At 44.3% G+C, this 18,197-nt stretch overlaps 1 protein-coding gene across 3 annotated transcripts in view; it reads right to left on the bottom strand.

Annotated features, from left to right (window-relative positions):
• cacna1d (calcium voltage-gated channel subunit alpha1 D) overlaps window positions 1–18,197 on the bottom strand; it is a 352,130-nt gene that overhangs the window by 27,075 nt on the left and 306,858 nt on the right. For all 3 annotated transcript variants that reach the window (XM_033036547.1, XM_033036546.1, XM_033036548.1), the window contains one exon: window positions 5,963–6,079. In XM_033036547.1, the coding sequence (XP_032892438.1) occupies window positions 5,963–6,079 (117 nt within the window). The remainder of the gene's footprint in view (window positions 1–5,962; window positions 6,080–18,197) is intronic.

Below are 18,197 nucleotides of genomic sequence, written 5' to 3'. Positions count from 1 at the left end.
ATAATAATAATAATCTTTATTGTCATTGTTCAAGACAACGAAATTTTGTTGGAGCACTTTTATCAAAGATTCAGGAATACAAACAGGAATTGATTAGTAGTGGATTATTTCAGCTTTCGTGAATCTATTTGATACTGAAAATGAAGCATACAGCTAGAGAGTCGGGGTTTGGCTAGGATTGGACTGGCTGCCAGTTACATGTTCAGCCCAACATTCCATATCCATTGTCTTTGAATTACTGTACAGCAAGAGAACAGCTGGAGGTATTACACCTCTTAAAGGTTTATTCTGCAGGATATAGTCCCCACCACCCACAGGTAGTGGCAGTCTCAACCATCCACAGGTATGCTGGTGTTCATAATATATTGTACACATATGCTGGTCATCTGAGTTTCAATGGACACCTACAATATCTAGGCCAGTGGTTCTTAACCTGGGGGTCGTTATGATTATATTGTTCGCGTATGTGCGTACGTATACACAGGGCCTATGAGAGAGGGGTGCAGGGGGTACATTGTACCCGGGCCCGGAGTCCAAAAGAGCCGAAGGAGGGGGGCCTGGAATTTCCTGAAATCTCAGAAAATGTTTGCATATATTTTGTGAAGACTAGCATTCACATTTTGTGTGAACCCACATCGTTTTTTTATTTCATAATTCGTAGAAATTGTGATCCGTAATAAAGCGGGGAATTTTAACTGGCAGGTGTGTGGTCGGGGTAACCCGATTAAAAGAGGGGGAAGGGGAAGACCCATCACTACTGATGGATCTACCCTGGATGAGGAGGGGAGCACTAGGACCCAGCAGAGTCAGACCACGTGCTGTATGCATGGTGTAGGTTGTGGGCCTGGTGCTGAGCCAGGAACTGTGGTGAGGTGACGGCTCTGGCCCGCTGGTGGTCGGTGGAGAGGCGAGGGTCGGTGGGCGGAGTCGCTGGTGGAGGCCCGTGGGGAGCTGGAGTACAGATATGGGAAGCAGCGTCGGTGGCTTTCTGAAGACAGTGAAGGTCGGCGACAGTGGCTGCGGTGGTCCTGTCCGGGGAGGTGGTGAGAGTCGGCAGCCGCGGCTGTTTCAGTAGTCCGGGCCTGCGTTTGGGTGTGGGTGGGTGTGAGTGTGCGTGAGTGGGTGTGTGTGGGTGAGTGGGTGTGTGTGGGTGAGTGTGGGTGTGTGTGAGTAGGTGTGTGAGTGAGTGTGTATGTGTGTGGATGTGGGTGTGTGTGGGTGTGTGTGGGTGAGGGTGAGTGGGTGTGTGAGTGGGTGTGTGTGGGTGAGTGGGCGTGTGTGTGTGGGCATGTGTGTGAGTGGGTGTGTGTGGGCGTGGGTGTGTGTGAGTAGGTGTGTGAGTGAGTGGGAGTGTGTGTGTGTGTGGGTGTGGGTGTGTGTGTGTGAGGGTGAGTGGGTGTGTGTGTGTGTGGGTATGTGTGTGGGCGTGTGTGTGTGTGGGTATGTGGGTGAGTGGGCATGTGTGAGTGGGTGGATGTGGTTGTGTGGGTGAGTGGGTGTGTGTGGGTGTATGTGAGTGGGTGAATGAGTGTGTGTCTGAGTGTGTGTGTTAGTGGGAGGGTGAATTTTGTAAATGCAGTTAAACCATTAGATCTGTTGAACTTGTTAAGAGTATAGACTTGGTGACCTGTTTCCAAATGTTTGTGTTGGCTTAAGAATACTATTAATTCCACAACTGTAGCTTCTGCAGAGAGGTCATTTAGCAAATTTAAGCTGATTAAGAATTATTTAAGGTCTACAATGTCTCAGGAACGTCTTGTGGATTTGGCCAGGCTAAATATTTAAAGTCAAAGTCAATTTTATTCGTCACATGCGCCTGAAGGTGCAGTGAAATGAATTTGCCAGCAGCGATACACTTAAAAAGAACACACAATACACAATAACATTTAACACAAACATCCACCACAGCACTGTGGTGGAAGACAACAAGGTTCAGCCGGTCCTCCTCCATTGTTCACCCATAGTCGGGGCAATAACCCCTCCGTAGTCACCGCTACGGATGGCCCGATGTACAGGCCCTCTCGTCGGGATGATCTAAACTCCAAAGTCGGGACGGACAAACACATTCCGCGGCTTGGAGGTCCCGACTCGGCACTTTCCTACCAGAGACCGGCTTCAGGATGTTATAGGCCGCAGGCCGGCGTTCGGAGCTCTTCTCTGGCGATCCCCGGCGAGGGATCCCAGGCTCCGGATGGTAAGTCCACGCCACACCCGCGGCTGGAAGCTCCGCAGACCACAGCTCCACGATGACAACGTATTGAATCAATAGTATTGAATCAAACATTGCCAGAACAATAAATTTCCATGCTCTGATTCAAAAATTTTCACAAAAAAAGGCCAGGGAAGCTCTTTATTTAAAGGAAATACTAAGCTTATCTACCTTCTTTTACTTTTTACTAATAATTAAGTCTTCTGATGATCTGATCTGCATAAAAATATAAAAGGATGTTTCAATGTGAATTCTTACTCCTTATCTGTATTGTAGCATAAACAAAGATGTTCAAAACAAATGTGCTTTCTGATCCTTTTATTTTATTTATATTTATCATGGAGGGAGTATAGGAGCATAATGCCTCAAATGCAGAAAACAGTGCTACATTCCACCCCTCTCCATCTTCCACACCCCTTTTTGCCTTACAGGCTACAGCTCATGGCATAAAACTGTAGCATAGTGGATAAAAACAGGATGACTAATGGAGAAGGGAAGGGGGCCCGAAAGAAATGTTGTACCCACTGATAAAATTCCTCTGAGGCCCTGCGTGTGTTGTGAACTATGTCTTCCAAGATGTGCACGTATAGTGAAACATTTCTCAAGTTCGGTTTCACAAGCATAGTTCAAAAGTCGCAATGTGTTATCTGTATCAAGGTTTTGAGCCACGAGAGCATGAAGCCCAGCAAACTGAAGATCCATTTGGAGTCTTGTCACAGCAACCTGGCGGGGAAGGGCGTGGACTATTTCAAACGAAAAGAAGCCGCACTCAAGGGTTCCCGCATTGATTCGACCGGTCACTGCACTCATCAAAATGAAGCAGCGTTGGAGGCTTCACACCGCATTGCTTATCGAGTCGCACAGACTAAGAAACCTCACAGCATCGGTGAAGAGCTCATCAAGCCATGCCTTCTGAAAGCAGCGAAGTTGGTGCTGGGGGAACAGCAGTCAAACAAGTTCAGGCAGATTTCCCTTTCGAATGACACAGTCATAAGTCGAATCTCGGATATGAGTAATGATATTCTGCTGCAAGTAGTGAGCGCTGTGAAGAGCAGTCCAGTGTATTCACTACAACTGGATGAGTCAACAGATGTTGCCTCATGTTCTCAACTGCTAGTCTACGTTCGTTACCTCGATGGAGAACCCATGAAGGGGGAGTACCTGTTCTCGGAGCCATTGGCTACCACCACTCCCGAGTGGAAGATGGAAGATTTTCTATAATCTCTGGAATTCTCTGCCACAGAAGGTAGTTGAGACCAGTTCATTGGCTATATTTAAGAGGGAGTTAGATGTGGCCCTTGTGGCTAAAGGGATCAGGGGGTATGGAGAGAAGGCAGGTACAGGATACCGAGTTGGATGATCAGCCATGAACATATTGAATGTCGGTGCAGGCTCGAAGGGCCGAATGGCCTACTCCTGCACCTATTTTCTATGTGTTCAGAATGCTGGATGCCTTCCTCATCAAACATGAGCTTGGCTGGGAACGCCTTGTCGGGGTGTGTACAGATGGGGCACCTTCCATGGTCGGTTGCAGATCTGGCTTCAAAGCCTTTGTGAAGGATGTCTCCTTCACCCACAACATGATACATCGCCATGCTTTAGCTATGTAACTCTCCCTTCTGGTCTTCCAGAAGTGCTTTCAGATGTAGTGAAGATTGTGAACCACATCCGAGGGAGCGCAACAAACTCAAGATTCTTCAAAGCGATGTGTGAAGAAATGGGCGCCGATTTCACTGTTCTGATATTCCACACAGAGGTGTGCTGGCTTTCGCGTGGTAAAGTTCTCAATCGTGTGATTTAACTTCGAGAGGAAATAGCACTGTTCTTGGGGAGAGGATGTACCGAGAAGGAGAATCAGCTTCATGAAAAGATGCAGGATGAACTGTTCGCCCTTACTTGGCTGACGTCTTCGCGAGGTGAATTCCTTGAACCTGTCACTTCAAGGAAACCTCCCAATGCTACACACGGCTCGTGACAGTGGCAGCGTTAAGGAGGAACCTTTACCAGAGAAGAGTCCAGGACGGTGACACGACTTCCCTGAGATGACGGCTCTCCTGAATGCTACGCCAGATGCTGAATGCCACTTCCACGAGGAGATCTCAACCCACCTTCTGCAATTAGTAAGCCATCGAACGTTACTTCCCCGGACTGGACGACCGCTCTCGTGATGAGTGGATCGTCCGACCATTTTCCGTTGAAGCCGGTGATATCAGCGATACTGGCGTGACTGCGAAGGTTGAATTTTACCGAATTTGTGAAGATGCGCAGCTCAAGAGTGACTTCATGGAACAAGAGCTCGCCACGTTTTGGCTGAAAGTGAAGGACGGTCCTGTTCTTTCGAAGAGGGCCCTGACTATTGGTCCAGTCCCCCTCAACCTGTCGCTGTGAGGCTGGATTCTCAACCATGGTAACACTCTGAAAACGAATGTACGGAATAAGCTTGTGATCGACGCTGACATGAGCTGCTGCCTGTCGAGCATTCGTCCTTGTTTTGATTGCCTGATGGCTGCGAAGCAATTTCAGCTATCCCATTGACTGAGCATTGGCAGACATGTTTTAATAAATTGGGCTGTTTTTGTTTCGGGGGTCACGGTACGGACCAAGAATGTCTGATGGGGTAGTGGGGCCAAAAAGGTTAAGAACCACTGATCTAGGCAAAAGCATTATATGTATTTAACAGTACCTCAATACACTCTATTCTACCCTAAAAGGTGAGCAGGTTGGACACAACAGTGTAGGATCTACTGAATCCCACGACAGAAAGCAAAGAACAAACGACACTTAGCTGAGCCAGACACCTTGTGACACATTTATTCCGGAAGCTCCTTTTACCTACATTCTCACCAATCATAACCCGTGTGCAGAGAAGGCCAATTAGTGCGCCTGACCTTGGGGTTGTTATTAAGCTCTTGTGGCTGAACCTTCTCCTGAGGCTGCTGGCGAGTCCATGCACAAAACCAACGTGGACGTGAAGGCGCCACAACAGTGTCCCAATAACCATTTCAGTCTATGGCCCTCTCACAAAAGCTTCAGTTGTGCCTTTAACACAAGCTGTCACCAAAACTCTGCCAGCTGTACTCCTGTGGGAGGCTGGGATGAAAGTTGGGTGGTGGTGGAAGAGGAGAAATCGGCAGCCATAGATCCAATCAGTTTGGGGCGGGAGGGATACATTGGGACTGACTGCTTGGTAGTTGGAGCTGAGCAAATGGAGAGAAGATACCAGGAGCAGGTATGGGGTGGAATGTGGTTGCTGAGTGGGTGATGAATTGGACATCCAGGTCTAGCGGTTCAGAGGAAGTGAGTGGGTTATGGGGAATCATCTCTTGGGATGACTAAGGGATCTCATGAGTGTCCACGAATAGCTTCTGCAACAGCATGGTGCAGGTTTCCCGGCAACGCTCCAAAATAGACGTGACATGGGCAACAATGTCACATTGACACAAGACTGCAAAGTTGACTCGTCACCGGAAAGGTGTTTCAATCTGGCAAAATAAAATCTTCCAATAAAGTAATATTGAAAAAAAACGATTCAATTTCTTGGTACTGCAACCAAAAATGTTGACATCAGCAGGAGATGATCTAACCATGTCAGTGAACGTTACATAGTGACACTTCTTGGTAAAGCACGTACATCATTGCTAGGTGATTGAAAATACAAACATGAAGGGTACTGCCTCCAGCATAACAATCATTTGGTGATTCATGTCATTGAATGTTGGGAATAAGTGGGAACTGCCAAAGGGGTTAACTTACTCTGTATATATCCTCATCCTCTTCTGGAGCCCCCTCTATAATATCCTCTTCCTGTAGATCACATGAAATTGCTCTACGGATTTCAGGTCCAATGTCATGGAGCGTTCTAAGCCCAGCCTATAAAATAAAATATGTCACTTCACAATGATATCCCACATTATTCTTTCACTTTGAGCTGGTGAATAAGTGGTCTGCTTTTGGCCCCATGCTAATGTTTATGTACCAAAGGAGGTACATAAGATTGGCATGAGTTTTAATCCCACTCTTTCCCCAAAGGCAACAATTTTCTCTTGTCCTAATGGCTTAACTTGTAAGAGAGTGTAGGTCAGAACTAATGTTCCATTATGCTTGTTGAAGCATTGGGTTCCCACACCAAGGTTGAACACACTTACCTCTGGAGTTCAGCCGATTATACAGAAGGCGTTGCATACAAAAATGAAATTTGTCCCATACATTAATTTCAGTAAACAGTCCTCATTTTTATAAAGTTCCCAAAAGAAATCGATTCTTTACAAAACTCTTTAAAAATGGGCAAACTTTTGTTTGTTTGCAATCTGTGAGCTAAAAAACAAATTCATCTCATCTTAGCATTAAGAAAAAACCGTACACACTTTTTAATATTTTAAAGTGTTTGTACTCGTTTCCTATTGAAGTCCTCACCTCAGAAAACTGAACAAGGCACTTACAGTCAAGATTCATATTAGGACAGATTTTATTTTGCTCATTCAACATTATCGAATGTGTGGCATGTGTTACTAACTTATCCAGTACAATCTGCACTTCTAGATCATGACTTGTAACTCGTGGTAGAGCAAGAAGCATAACTTGTAAATAAAAACAATTCAGAGTGTTATCGTCAATTCATGTCTCACTGGAACACGGCATTCACTTTCACTGCCATCTAACTTTGATTTTGGTGTGTTGTCCTTTACAAACAGGTAACAGTGGTAAGTAAGGTGATTGTGAATTAGTTGTTTGATCTCTGGCGCCAGTGATTTCAATGGAGTAGCCTAATTGTGGCACCATGCTGATTCGGCCATTATACAGATCAATTTAACTCCTTCCCTCTCCCAATTGCTCTCCTCACCAGATTATTCATTCCAGCCCTTTGATTTTCCCCATATTCACCAATTGTGTTGGTCAAAGAGGAAGAAATGTAATGAGGAGTCAGGTAAACAGTGAACTGGCAAAGATGGAGTGCAGTGGACACCAGAGGAAAGAATTACAAGTCGATGGTAGGAAGGGAAAATCTTAGTGCTTGTTATTTTCCTTCACTGTAATGTATTGTGCAGAGCACAAGGCATCTTAATGCTGGCAATATCAACCAGCTACCACACTTTTCCATATAGCCAATATGCATTGCACAGATATGTGAAGTTTGGCTAGCCAATGTCACCTCGGACTCCATGTGTAACAAAAACCTTCAAGGATACTACAGGGTTGGTCATAAGATCATAAGTGCTAGGAGGAAAATAAGGTTATTTGGCCCAAAAAGTCCACTCCTCCATTTAATCATGGCTGATCTATCTCTCCCTGCAGATGTCGGTTTATACCGAAGATAGACACAAAATGCTGCAGTAACTCGGCGGGTCAGGCAGCGTCTCTGGAGAAGAGGAATAGGTGATGCTTCAGGTCACAGTGCAGTCTGAAGAAGGGTTTTGACCCGACAAATGTCACCTATTCCCCGTGCTGCCTGACCCGCCGAGTTCCACCAGCATTTTGTGTCTATCACCAGCAGCATCTATATTGTTAATCCCGCAGGAGCTTTTACAATTCTGTAAATCCTTGACAGGTTCTTCCAAATTAAAAAAAATATAGGCAGGTCAAACATTCTTCTTATGGGACGTTCTCTTTATTCAGGAATTAACCCAGTACCCTGACTCCAGGACAAGTATTCTCCTCCTTTGCCTGAATAACTACAGCATTACTCCCTGTAAAATCTACTCCAACCCACATGCAATGCGATATCAGCAAATGCCACATTAAGTGGCCCACTATGATTTATGACTTGGCACAATTTTCTTTTCCACAAGGATGAATGTTCAGTGACGCAAATTAACTTTGAAAATAAGTCACTATGCAGTCTTTTAATGCAATTTCTGGTTTCATTTCATGAAAGTGACTCTGTAAACTTACTAAAGGATTGAAGTATTTGTGGGTGCACATTTGTCATCAGCTCACAGTTCCAGGAATTAAGTAGCCCAGAAGCAATTGTTGATGGCACTGCAGTGATTAGTTCTATATTACATTAACCAGAACACCGAGGCATGATTCAATGCTAACACCCCCAGATTCACCTCAGATTACGCAGTCTATTTCAGCCCATCACCTGTCACAACCCCATTCCCTGCATTTCCGTGATCCTCTAACAGGTTGATTCTATCCTGGATTTTGTGTATGTGGGTAAGTCATTGTCTCCACAGGTAACTCTCCCGTTCTAGTACAATTCCAGGCAACTTGCCTCACTGGCAAAACCAGCATGAAAGGATCCTGAGAGATGTGGATTGTGGGGAGTAGCACTCCTCGCAAAACAATATGTTATTAAAAAAAGTTATCATCTGTCAAACATTCCCAAAGGCTCAGATTCTGCTTGATATAACTGAATTATAATTACCACTCCCAGCAGTGGTTTCATTTGCAGATCTGACAGGCCCCATGCTGAGTTAAGACAGCTGCCAAGGACAGCTGAAGAATGCATAAACCACAAGTTCACTGACATTTACATTTTGGGGGGCCGTCTCAGGTTATAATTTTACTTTAGTTTAGTTTAGAGATACAGCGCGGAAACAGGGCTTTTGGCCCTCCGAGTCCACACCAACCAGCAATATCTGCACATTAACACTATCCAACAAACACTAGGGAAAATGTACATTTACACCAAGCCAATTAACTTACAGACCTGTACATTTTTGGAGTGTGGGAGAACATACATACTCCGTACAGACAGCATCCGTAGTCAGGATTGAACCCAAGTCTCTGGCTCTTTGAGGCAGCAACTCTACTGCTACGCCCACTGACTAACTGCTGGTCTAAGGAAGCGATCAGGGACCATTCCTCTTGGGTACGTGGGAAAGATCAGCGCAGGTATGGATGGGAACTGGCCCAACATTGGAGGGAAAGCTCATGCAACTTAAAACTCAGTGCTGGTCAGAACCAGAAGGATAACCGGAGAAGGTCAGGTTAACCTGTTGCACAATTTATGACTTGCCATGTTTTCTCATCCACTAATTAATTTTGATAACTGTCACTCCAAGTTACCTCTCTTGTTTCCCTTATCACTAACCAGTGTCAGGACGGTCTCAACCCGAAATGTCATCCATTCCTTCTCTCCAGAGAAGCTGTCTGTCCTGCTGAGTTACCACAGATTTTTGTGTCTATCTTCGCTCTAAGTTAATTTACTGACCAACCTTAAAAGCAATTTCTGTTTTCATTTCACTAAGGCAACGCTGTGCACATGGATGCATTAAACACATTGGGGATAAACCCTTCAGCCCCCAGAACCAGGAACAGAATGGACCCAAAGGTAATCCTGAGGCAGGAGTCTGTGTCTGGCTGAATGCTGTGCCTCAGCATTACGCACATTAGCTGGGTGAACTACTGTTCTCTCTTTTCTACAGACTGGAGAGGTTAACTTGCCTTTCCAATCATGCCTTAGGGAGAGGGGGATGCAAGGGTGGGGAATTACTGGAATATTTTGGCCCCGGGACAAGCATGCTTGCCCCGTCTGGTTCCACAGTGAGTTTTCAGTACTTTAAAGATATTTCCTTATTAGCAGTTTAAGAGTCACAAAATTGAGTTGCGGGTTAATGACAGGCACAAGATTTCTCTTGTATGTCAAGTCAAGTTTATTCGTCACATACACATACGAGATGTGCAGTGAAATGAAAGTGGCAATGCTCGCGGACTTTGTGCAAAAAGACAAACAACCAAACAACCAAACAAACTATAAACACAATCATAAACACACACATATTCTTTTACATATTAAATATTGGAAGGAAAAACGTAGTAAAGTTAGTCCCTGGTGAGATGGGAGTTTACAGTCCGAATGGCCTCTGGGAAGAAACTCCTTCTCAACCTCTCCGTTCTCACTGCATGGCAACGGAGGCGTTTGCCTGACCGTAGCAGCTGGAACAGTCCGTTGCATGGGTGGAAGGGGTCTCCCATGATTTTATTTGCTCTGGAGTTGCATCTCCTGTTGTATAGTTCCTGCAGGGGGGCGAGTGAAGTTCCCATAGTGCGTTCGGCCGAACGCACTACTCTCTGCAGAGCCTTCTTGTCCTGGGCAGAGCAATTCCCAAACCAGATGGTAATATTTCCGGACAAGATGCTTTCCACAGCCGCTGAGTAGAAGCACTGGAGGATCCTCAGAGACACTCTGAATTTCCTCAATTGCCTGAGGTGGTAAAGGCGCTGCCTTGCCTTACTCACGAGTGCTGCGGCGTGTGATGCCCATGTCATATCCTCAGAGATGTGGACTCCCAGATATTTAAAACAGCTCACCCTATCCACAGTATCCCCATTTATCCTCAATGGAGTGTACGTCCTCGGATGATGTGCCCTCCTAAAGTCCACGATCAGCTCCTTACCTTTTTTGATGTTCAAGAGGAGGCTGTTGGCCTGACACCAGAGTGCTAGATCATTCACCTCCTCCCGGTAGGCCTTCTCGTCGTTGTCTGAGATCAGGCCCACCACCACAGTGTCATCAGCAAACTTAATTATTGAGTTGGAGCTGAACCTAGCCACACAGTCATGTGTGTACAGGGAGTACAATAGGGGGCTGAGGACGCAGCCCTGGGGGCATCCTGTGCTCAGGGCGAGGGACTTCGATGTATTCCCTCCCATCTTGACTACCTGGGGCCTGGCGGTGAGAAAGTCCAGGACCCAGGCACACAGGGAGGTGTTGAGCCCCAATTCCATTAGCTTCCCGGCCAGTCTGGTGGGGACTATCGTGTTGAAGGCTGAACTGAAGTCTATGAACAGCATCCTCACGTAGCCCCCCTTCTGGCTGTCCAGATGAGAGAGAGCGGTGTGCAAAACCTGGGAGACCGCATTGTCCGTGGATCTGTTCGGACGGTATGCGAACTGCAACGGGTCCATGTTGCGAGGGAGGAAGGCGCAGATGTGTTTCTTCACCAGCCTCTCAAAGCATTTCATGACTACCGAAGTAAGGGCCACCGGACGGTAGTCATTCAGACAGGCTGGGGAGGCATTTTTTGGTACCAGTACAATGATTGATTTTTTGAAGCAGGCAGGGACCACGGACTTGTCCAGGGAGAGGTTGAATATTGTAGTGAGCACCGGAGCTAGCTGAGTAGCACAGGACTTGAGTACTCGCCTCGAGATGCCATCGGGGCCTGCAGCTTTTCTCATGTTCACCCGTGTCAGAGCCCTCCTCACGTCGTGCTCGGACAGCGAGAATGTGTGCACATTCCTCCCTTCAGCTTCGGTAGCCAGCCCGCTGGCGGTATTGTCGATAGTTGGCAGACCTGGGGTGGTGTTGCCCATCTCGAAACGAGCGTAAAAGGTGTTCAGGTCATCAGCTAGGGAGGTGCCGGCACTTGCGGATGAGGGTGGGGTGCTCCGGTAGTTGGTTACAGTCCGTAGCCCCTGCCACAGGCTTCTGGTGTCCTGCTGCTCCATCTGTGATCCATCTTGTCCCTGTACCTCCTTTTTGCATCCTTCACCGCCCTTCGCAGTCGGTAGGACTCTACCTTGTAGACGTCCATGTTTCCTGATGCCAGGCCCGAGTTGTAGGCAGCGGTGCGAGCATTCAAGGCAACACGAACGGACCTGTCCACTCAGGGTTTTTGATTCGGAAAGGTGCTTATGTTTATCGATCCTATCCCAAACATTGATATTAGCCAAGGACTGATGCAGTATCAGGCCAGCTTTCCATCTTGGGCAGCCTGGAAAGTTATGATATCAACTTTTGCCTGTCGAATACCTCAGCCACGCCCAACCTCAACACAGGAACATCTTGGTCAGAAAGCAGAGGTTTTCTATTATTAAATCTCTTGCGTAGTTAGAGCTTTGGTACAAATCACATGTCCCTTTACTACCAGGTAATTTCACCCCATTAGAGAATTCCCTTTGTTCATCCATCACCCACGTTCTCTACCACCTCGACTAACTTTTCTCTTTTTAAAGATAGACACAAAATGCTGGAGTAACTCAGCGGAACAGGCAGCATCTCTGGAGAGAAGGAATGGGTGACGTCTCGGGTCGAGACCCTTCTTCAGACTGATGTCGGGGGAGAGGGAGATACATAGTTAAGGAAGTGTTAGGTGTGAAAATAGGACAATGGGAATGGAGTTAAAGGAAAATGAGTTCTGATGAAGCGTCCGGATCAGGAATATTCCTCTTTCCACCGATGCTGCCTGACATGCTACTAATTTTCAGCATTCTCTATTGTTATTCCTTGACTTGAGGACCAGCAAGCGAACTCATGGGGCCACCTAAATAAGACTTCAAATTGACAAATAAAATTTGCCAGAGTCTGAAACGACAATGTCCATTGATTATCATGGAGTCATTCGTGACTACATGACAGAATGGAAGTCAGTTTTGTTACCTGAGATTCCCAGCGGTATTTCCAGACAGCTGCATTGCAGACATCCTGAACACAGCTGCCGGCTCTTTCAGCAGCAGAGGATATAGAGTTAAAGAGGTTACGGAATGACTCATCCTCTTTGCCATCCAGCTACCCAACACAAAGACACAAACCCAAGCTAGCTGTTGATGATATTAGCAGTCATCAGAGCAGCTGCAGAGGGAGGAACCTCCCATGAACCTGGCAAAGGCGGTGGTAAGTCAGGAGCTTGCTGACATTCGACAACTAAGCTGATCACATCAGCCACCACAGCGAGTCCTAGAGCTGCTAAATCAGCAAGGCACAACAGAGCATATATAACATTGCCAGGGAAAACAAAGCACACAGTAAAGTGGAAACACTCCTGAGTTATTGTTCGAAGACCGGCTGCTTTTCTGCTGAGTGTATAGATTATAGAACTGTCGAACAGGAGGATGCATCCACACAGATCCCTGTGGCTACTTCAAGGAGCAATTCTACTAGATCTGTCCCCTGCTTTATTTTGTTATCCTGCAATTGTCTCTTCAAGTGTTGATTCAGTTCTACTTGAAGATTATGTTTGTATTGATAACCACTATTCTATCAAGCATCCAAATTCAAACCACTAATTAGGCGTAAAGTTTCATCTCAAACACTTTGGGTTTGTCATTTGTATTAAATTCCTGTCTTTCAGCCATTTGAATCAACCTCTTTATTATTCCATCTAAATCCTTCACAATTTTATACACCAAATCTTCTCTTGAACGAACACCAGCTCATTTATCCACACCTTTGTGAATGCCATCCTTACCCCCAAACCTTCACAGCTGCCTATTGTTCAGCAGCTTGTGGGAGTTATCATGAAAATGCAAACCTCTCCAAAATGCACGTCTTTGGAGATTAAAAATTGGCACTCCCTCCGCCACTCCAGAAGCACGCATACTCACCCAACTTTAGATGAGCAGACACAAGAAGAGGCTTCAGTGGATATAAACATGGGCAAGGATTGTTCAGTCCAAACAGCATGTTTCTGTAATATGTACTTCATGTAGTCCAGTGTTGATCCACTGGAATGGTCTATTGTCTGTGGTGTCAGGCTCAACTGAATGCTAAATTTCCAATTCTGTTTCATGTCTTTTCTACAGTCTGTTGCCTAGAATTGGGCGGAACTAATATTTTGGCAACGTTTTCTGTCTTTTTTTTCCTCTATGTCTGTTTATTGAGCAGAGGATTTTGTTTTAATAACTGTGCTGTTTGCCTGCCTGAGTTAGCCTGGTCTCACCCTGCGATTCCTCCCCTTTTGGCTAAACAAAAGTGTTTCCTGAACAACTGTGTCTCTTTATAAAATTATACTCTGAATTTTGGAATTATTCCGAAGATCACAAAGATCTCGATGTCTGCACGATAGCCTTCCCCTGGCTGATGCAGTTGAGGGAAGTTTTGTTCATACATTTAATTTAATTCTTGGTGGATTTAGTCAGCGATCAATGCTCCAGTGATAAACTCAGCCTCCAGCAACGTTCACTTTGACTATTGAGCCCTGAAACCCAGTCGTGCTGCACACATGAAGGATGAAGGATGAACCTTTAACTATCTGGCATCTATCTGCAGGGTCAGTCGGAACAGGCACATTAGAAGTTTATTGATTGGAACTCTTGTCCTACTGCATTTGTACAGGTTTATCTCGTATTGTTAGATCATTGGCATGTACGTGGTATTTGGTCACAAAAGAGTAACAGTTTCAATGCTGGAAATGTAAAATAAAAAATGTTGAAAATATTCAGCAGTATGAGTTATTTGACCCGAGCAATCCTTGCCAGTGTTTTATGTTTCACCTAACCTCTTCATGTTGATCTTCATCTAATTGAGAGATACAAAGTTAAACATCAGGTAGACACAAAATGCTGGAGTAACTCAGCGGGACAGGCAGCATCTCCGGAGATAAGGAATGGGTGACGTTTCAGGTCGAGACCCTTCTTCAGACTGATTTAAGCCAGCATCTGCAGTTCTTTCCTACACAATGTTAAACAGTAACTGAATGAGAGGTGTGGATCGGGTAGATGCACAGACCCTCTTGCCCAGAGTAGGGGAATCGAGGACCAGAGGACATAGGTTTAAGGTGAAGGGAAAAGATTTAATAGGAATCTGAGGGGTAACTTTTTCCACACAAAGGGTGGTGGATGTATGGAACAAGCTGCCAGAGGAGGTAGTTGAGGCTGGGACTATCCCAACGTTTAAGAAACAGTTAGACATGGATAGGACAGGTTTGGAGGGATATGAACCAAATGCAGGCAGTTGGGACTAGTGTAGCTGGGACATGTTGGCTGCTGTGGGCAAGTTGGGCCGAAGGGCCTGTTTCCACACTATATCGCTCTATGACTCTAATTCCCTCACTACACATGGTTGCTGACCTGCTGAACATTTTCAGAATTTGGTTTACCTTTGAAAGTATTTACATTGCACATGCATAGAGGATTAAAAGGGTAAAGCAATGTCAGAGTTTAAACATTTAGCACAAAGAAGAAAGTTAAATGGTTTAAACCTCTGCTGATTTCATTTTATTTTGTTTCATTTTCCTGAAATAACGGATCCACGTTTGAGCTATTTAACGGTTCTCAATCAGAATCTTCGCGTCGCTATTTGTAAATTCAGCAAGAGACACTAAACTGACATTTGAAATTGTCCTCCCCTCATGTGCATGTATATGAAAACGTTAGAATTATGGCTATTATTTAAAATTACTACACAAGGTGCCAATTAACAACTTACATTTTAAGGTGAGATTGATATTATGCTAGATATCTATGTTACATTAGACTGCTGATGCACATTTTATACCTTGAGGTGCCATTAGTACTTAACCATAAACAGTTTGTCATTCATGCACTTGCACAGAGTGTTGGGAAGGAATGGAAAGTCAATGGGGTGAAACATTACCAGGGTGGGTGGCAAAGCCTAAGCCATCTGCTCCCTGTGCCTGCCTTGGAGAAACAGCCAACACCATCACAGACTTGTCCCATCCTGTTCATTCCTTCTTCTCCCTGCTCCTGTCCAGCAGAAGGTACAGAAGCTTGAAATTACACACCACCAGACTCGGGAACAGCTTCTTTCCCCATGCTAGGGTTTCCCCATGCTCAGATACATCTCTACCCCATTGCGGACTTTGGACTTTGTCTCTGGAACTTGCGCACTACAATGCTGAGAACTATATTCTGCACTCTGTATCTTCCCCTTTGCTCGACCTATTGTATTCGAGTTTGGCTTGATTGTATTTAAGTATAGTATTATCTGATATGAATGGTTAGTATGCAAAACAAAGCTTTTCACTGTACCTCGGTACACATGACAATAATAAACCAAAATTTAACGTTCACACAACACTCTACTGCATTCCCCACTGCTCTGCAGAACCATCACTCACTGTAATGTTATAAGCTATAAATATAACAACAGACTACAAAGTACATGGCAATCCTTTGTACTTTAAAGGCACTAACTCGTTTGTATACAATGAATGTATCTTACATTTACTCTGTGACACTAGGCCAGATCACAGAGGTAAGGCTCAAGCAAACAGGTCCTCATAGTGGAATCAGACATTTTCATGCCCTGACCTGAACCCAACAAAAACAACAGGAGGGCAGTTGGATGTTGACACGCATACGCCTGTGGTTGTGAACTCAATGGTGCGGCCCTCAGCAGCGCTGTGTAGTTTGGAAAGGGGAAGGAAGATTCCCTTGAAGTTTGGGCCTCACCTGTTCCAGCTGCCCTCTCCTTTAACTGCACTAGGCTGCTGAGGACCGTTCCATTGAGATAACAACCAGACGATGCATCCCAACATCCTGCTGCCTTCCTGGCATTTTTTATTGAGTTGAGGCAGATTGTTGGGACACGAATATTTCTGATTCCACTGTCAACAGTCCTCATCCTATCCTTTCACATGCAAAGCAAAACAAGTTCCATTTACTAACCAATCTCCCCTATTCTGCCAGGCTTCTCCTCACTACAAGGTTGCCGTGACCAACTGCAGCTTGCCCTGCAGACGGCAGGTGATAATCACAGGTGTAGCCCAATTATACTTCTGTGGCCAGATATGAATGTTTATTGCAAGACTGCCTGACGTTATAGTGGGTATCCTACTCATCTGTATACAATAACAGTTTAAAATCACCAACTGGTGGGACCTTAATACCATAACAAATTTTACTGCTTGCACACCCAATTTTCAGTGGAGAATAAAGGATACTCTGGATTAATTCTTGCTACCTGGTTAAATTAATCTTTGTTATATATAAAAATAATTTAAATTTTAAATATGAATGTTTACGGACCGTTACAAAGGAGTTCTGTTCCTGACAGCTGTACGCAAGCCAATTTCTTTAAAAATCAGAAATGTTGTTTTGTACGGTAGCCCATACTGTATCACTCTGCGCACACTAGCTATAATTAATTGAATTATCACCTACTGCTACTTATCGTTAAACAGATGGAATATACACTGAATACCATGAAATATCATTATTACTAACTTAAAAAAGGTTTTAGAATGCATAGGAGAATTTGCAGGTCAGGTCTTTTGTAACCCAGGGAGCCCGTGTATCTAAAAATCATTTGGATTTGACAAGCCCTTCTCAGTACTTACCCAACATACATAAAGACAAGCATTTTCATAATTGACACCAACATGTAAAACAATTCCTACTTTTGTTTGGATATTTCTAAACATGCTGAAAGACTAAAGAAACAACATTTAATTGAATTTGTAATAACCAAAATTACAGGAACTCAACAATGTTTTATATTAACCCAGCATGAATTCCACAATTTTATTTGTCACACTGACAACAATCACCACACTTGTACCCTAAACTCATATACAAAAGCCCTGAAATAGAAAAACAACTTGCTGCTTTTAAAATTATCACATTTTTCAAAGATCAATAAAGGTGAGACAATAGTTCCCATCAAACTAAGATATGCGCACTGTAAATTAATAAAGGACATATAAAAGATAAGCTACTCTGAGGCAAACGAGAATTACTACAGTGTCACCTTCACAGGTGCCACTGACAGTCGGTCTTTATTGGGCTACTCCATTTTGCTTTCTGGTTAATATTCAGCATTAACAATTTACAAATTTCTCTTATATTTATCATGTTAAAGCAAATATTTTATTTGTATCACAAGGTGCAATGTAATTGTTGTACTCTGTGATAAAGTAACTCTGTTTCACAGATCTTCTAATCTCAAGACCTATATGTCCTTTTGCATAAACTGAATAAAGAAGCCATATTTTATCAAGTTCAACGAAGCATCATCCACAATTAAACAATTTGTATTATGGTGTATTTTTTCTAGATTAATAAAAGATCTGTGAAGATTTCATGTTGCATCATATTAATGATATAGTTGTGACCTAATTATGTAGCCGTGCCTGGATTAGTACAGTGCCAAATTTGTCATTTTCAGTTTATATTCCAATTTTAAATCTTTTCCAAAGATGCATTTTGTAAGCTTTCCAAACATTAAAATGTACAAATTTGTTCCAGTAATTAGGTTTCCGAAATGTGTGCATGTTACTTGTGTGCTTAACTCTATGCAAACTGTTCAAAGCCATAATAAAAGACAGGAAAGCTAAATGTGTGCCATGCTTACAATAAACAA

Source organism: Amblyraja radiata, chromosome 18, assembly GCF_010909765.2.
Source record: "Amblyraja radiata isolate CabotCenter1 chromosome 18, sAmbRad1.1.pri, whole genome shotgun sequence".
Lineage (NCBI taxonomy): Eukaryota > Metazoa > Chordata > Chondrichthyes > Rajiformes > Rajidae > Amblyraja > Amblyraja radiata.
The sequence above is the reverse complement of the archived record's forward strand: the minus strand, read 5'-3'. Positions and strand labels throughout refer to the sequence as shown.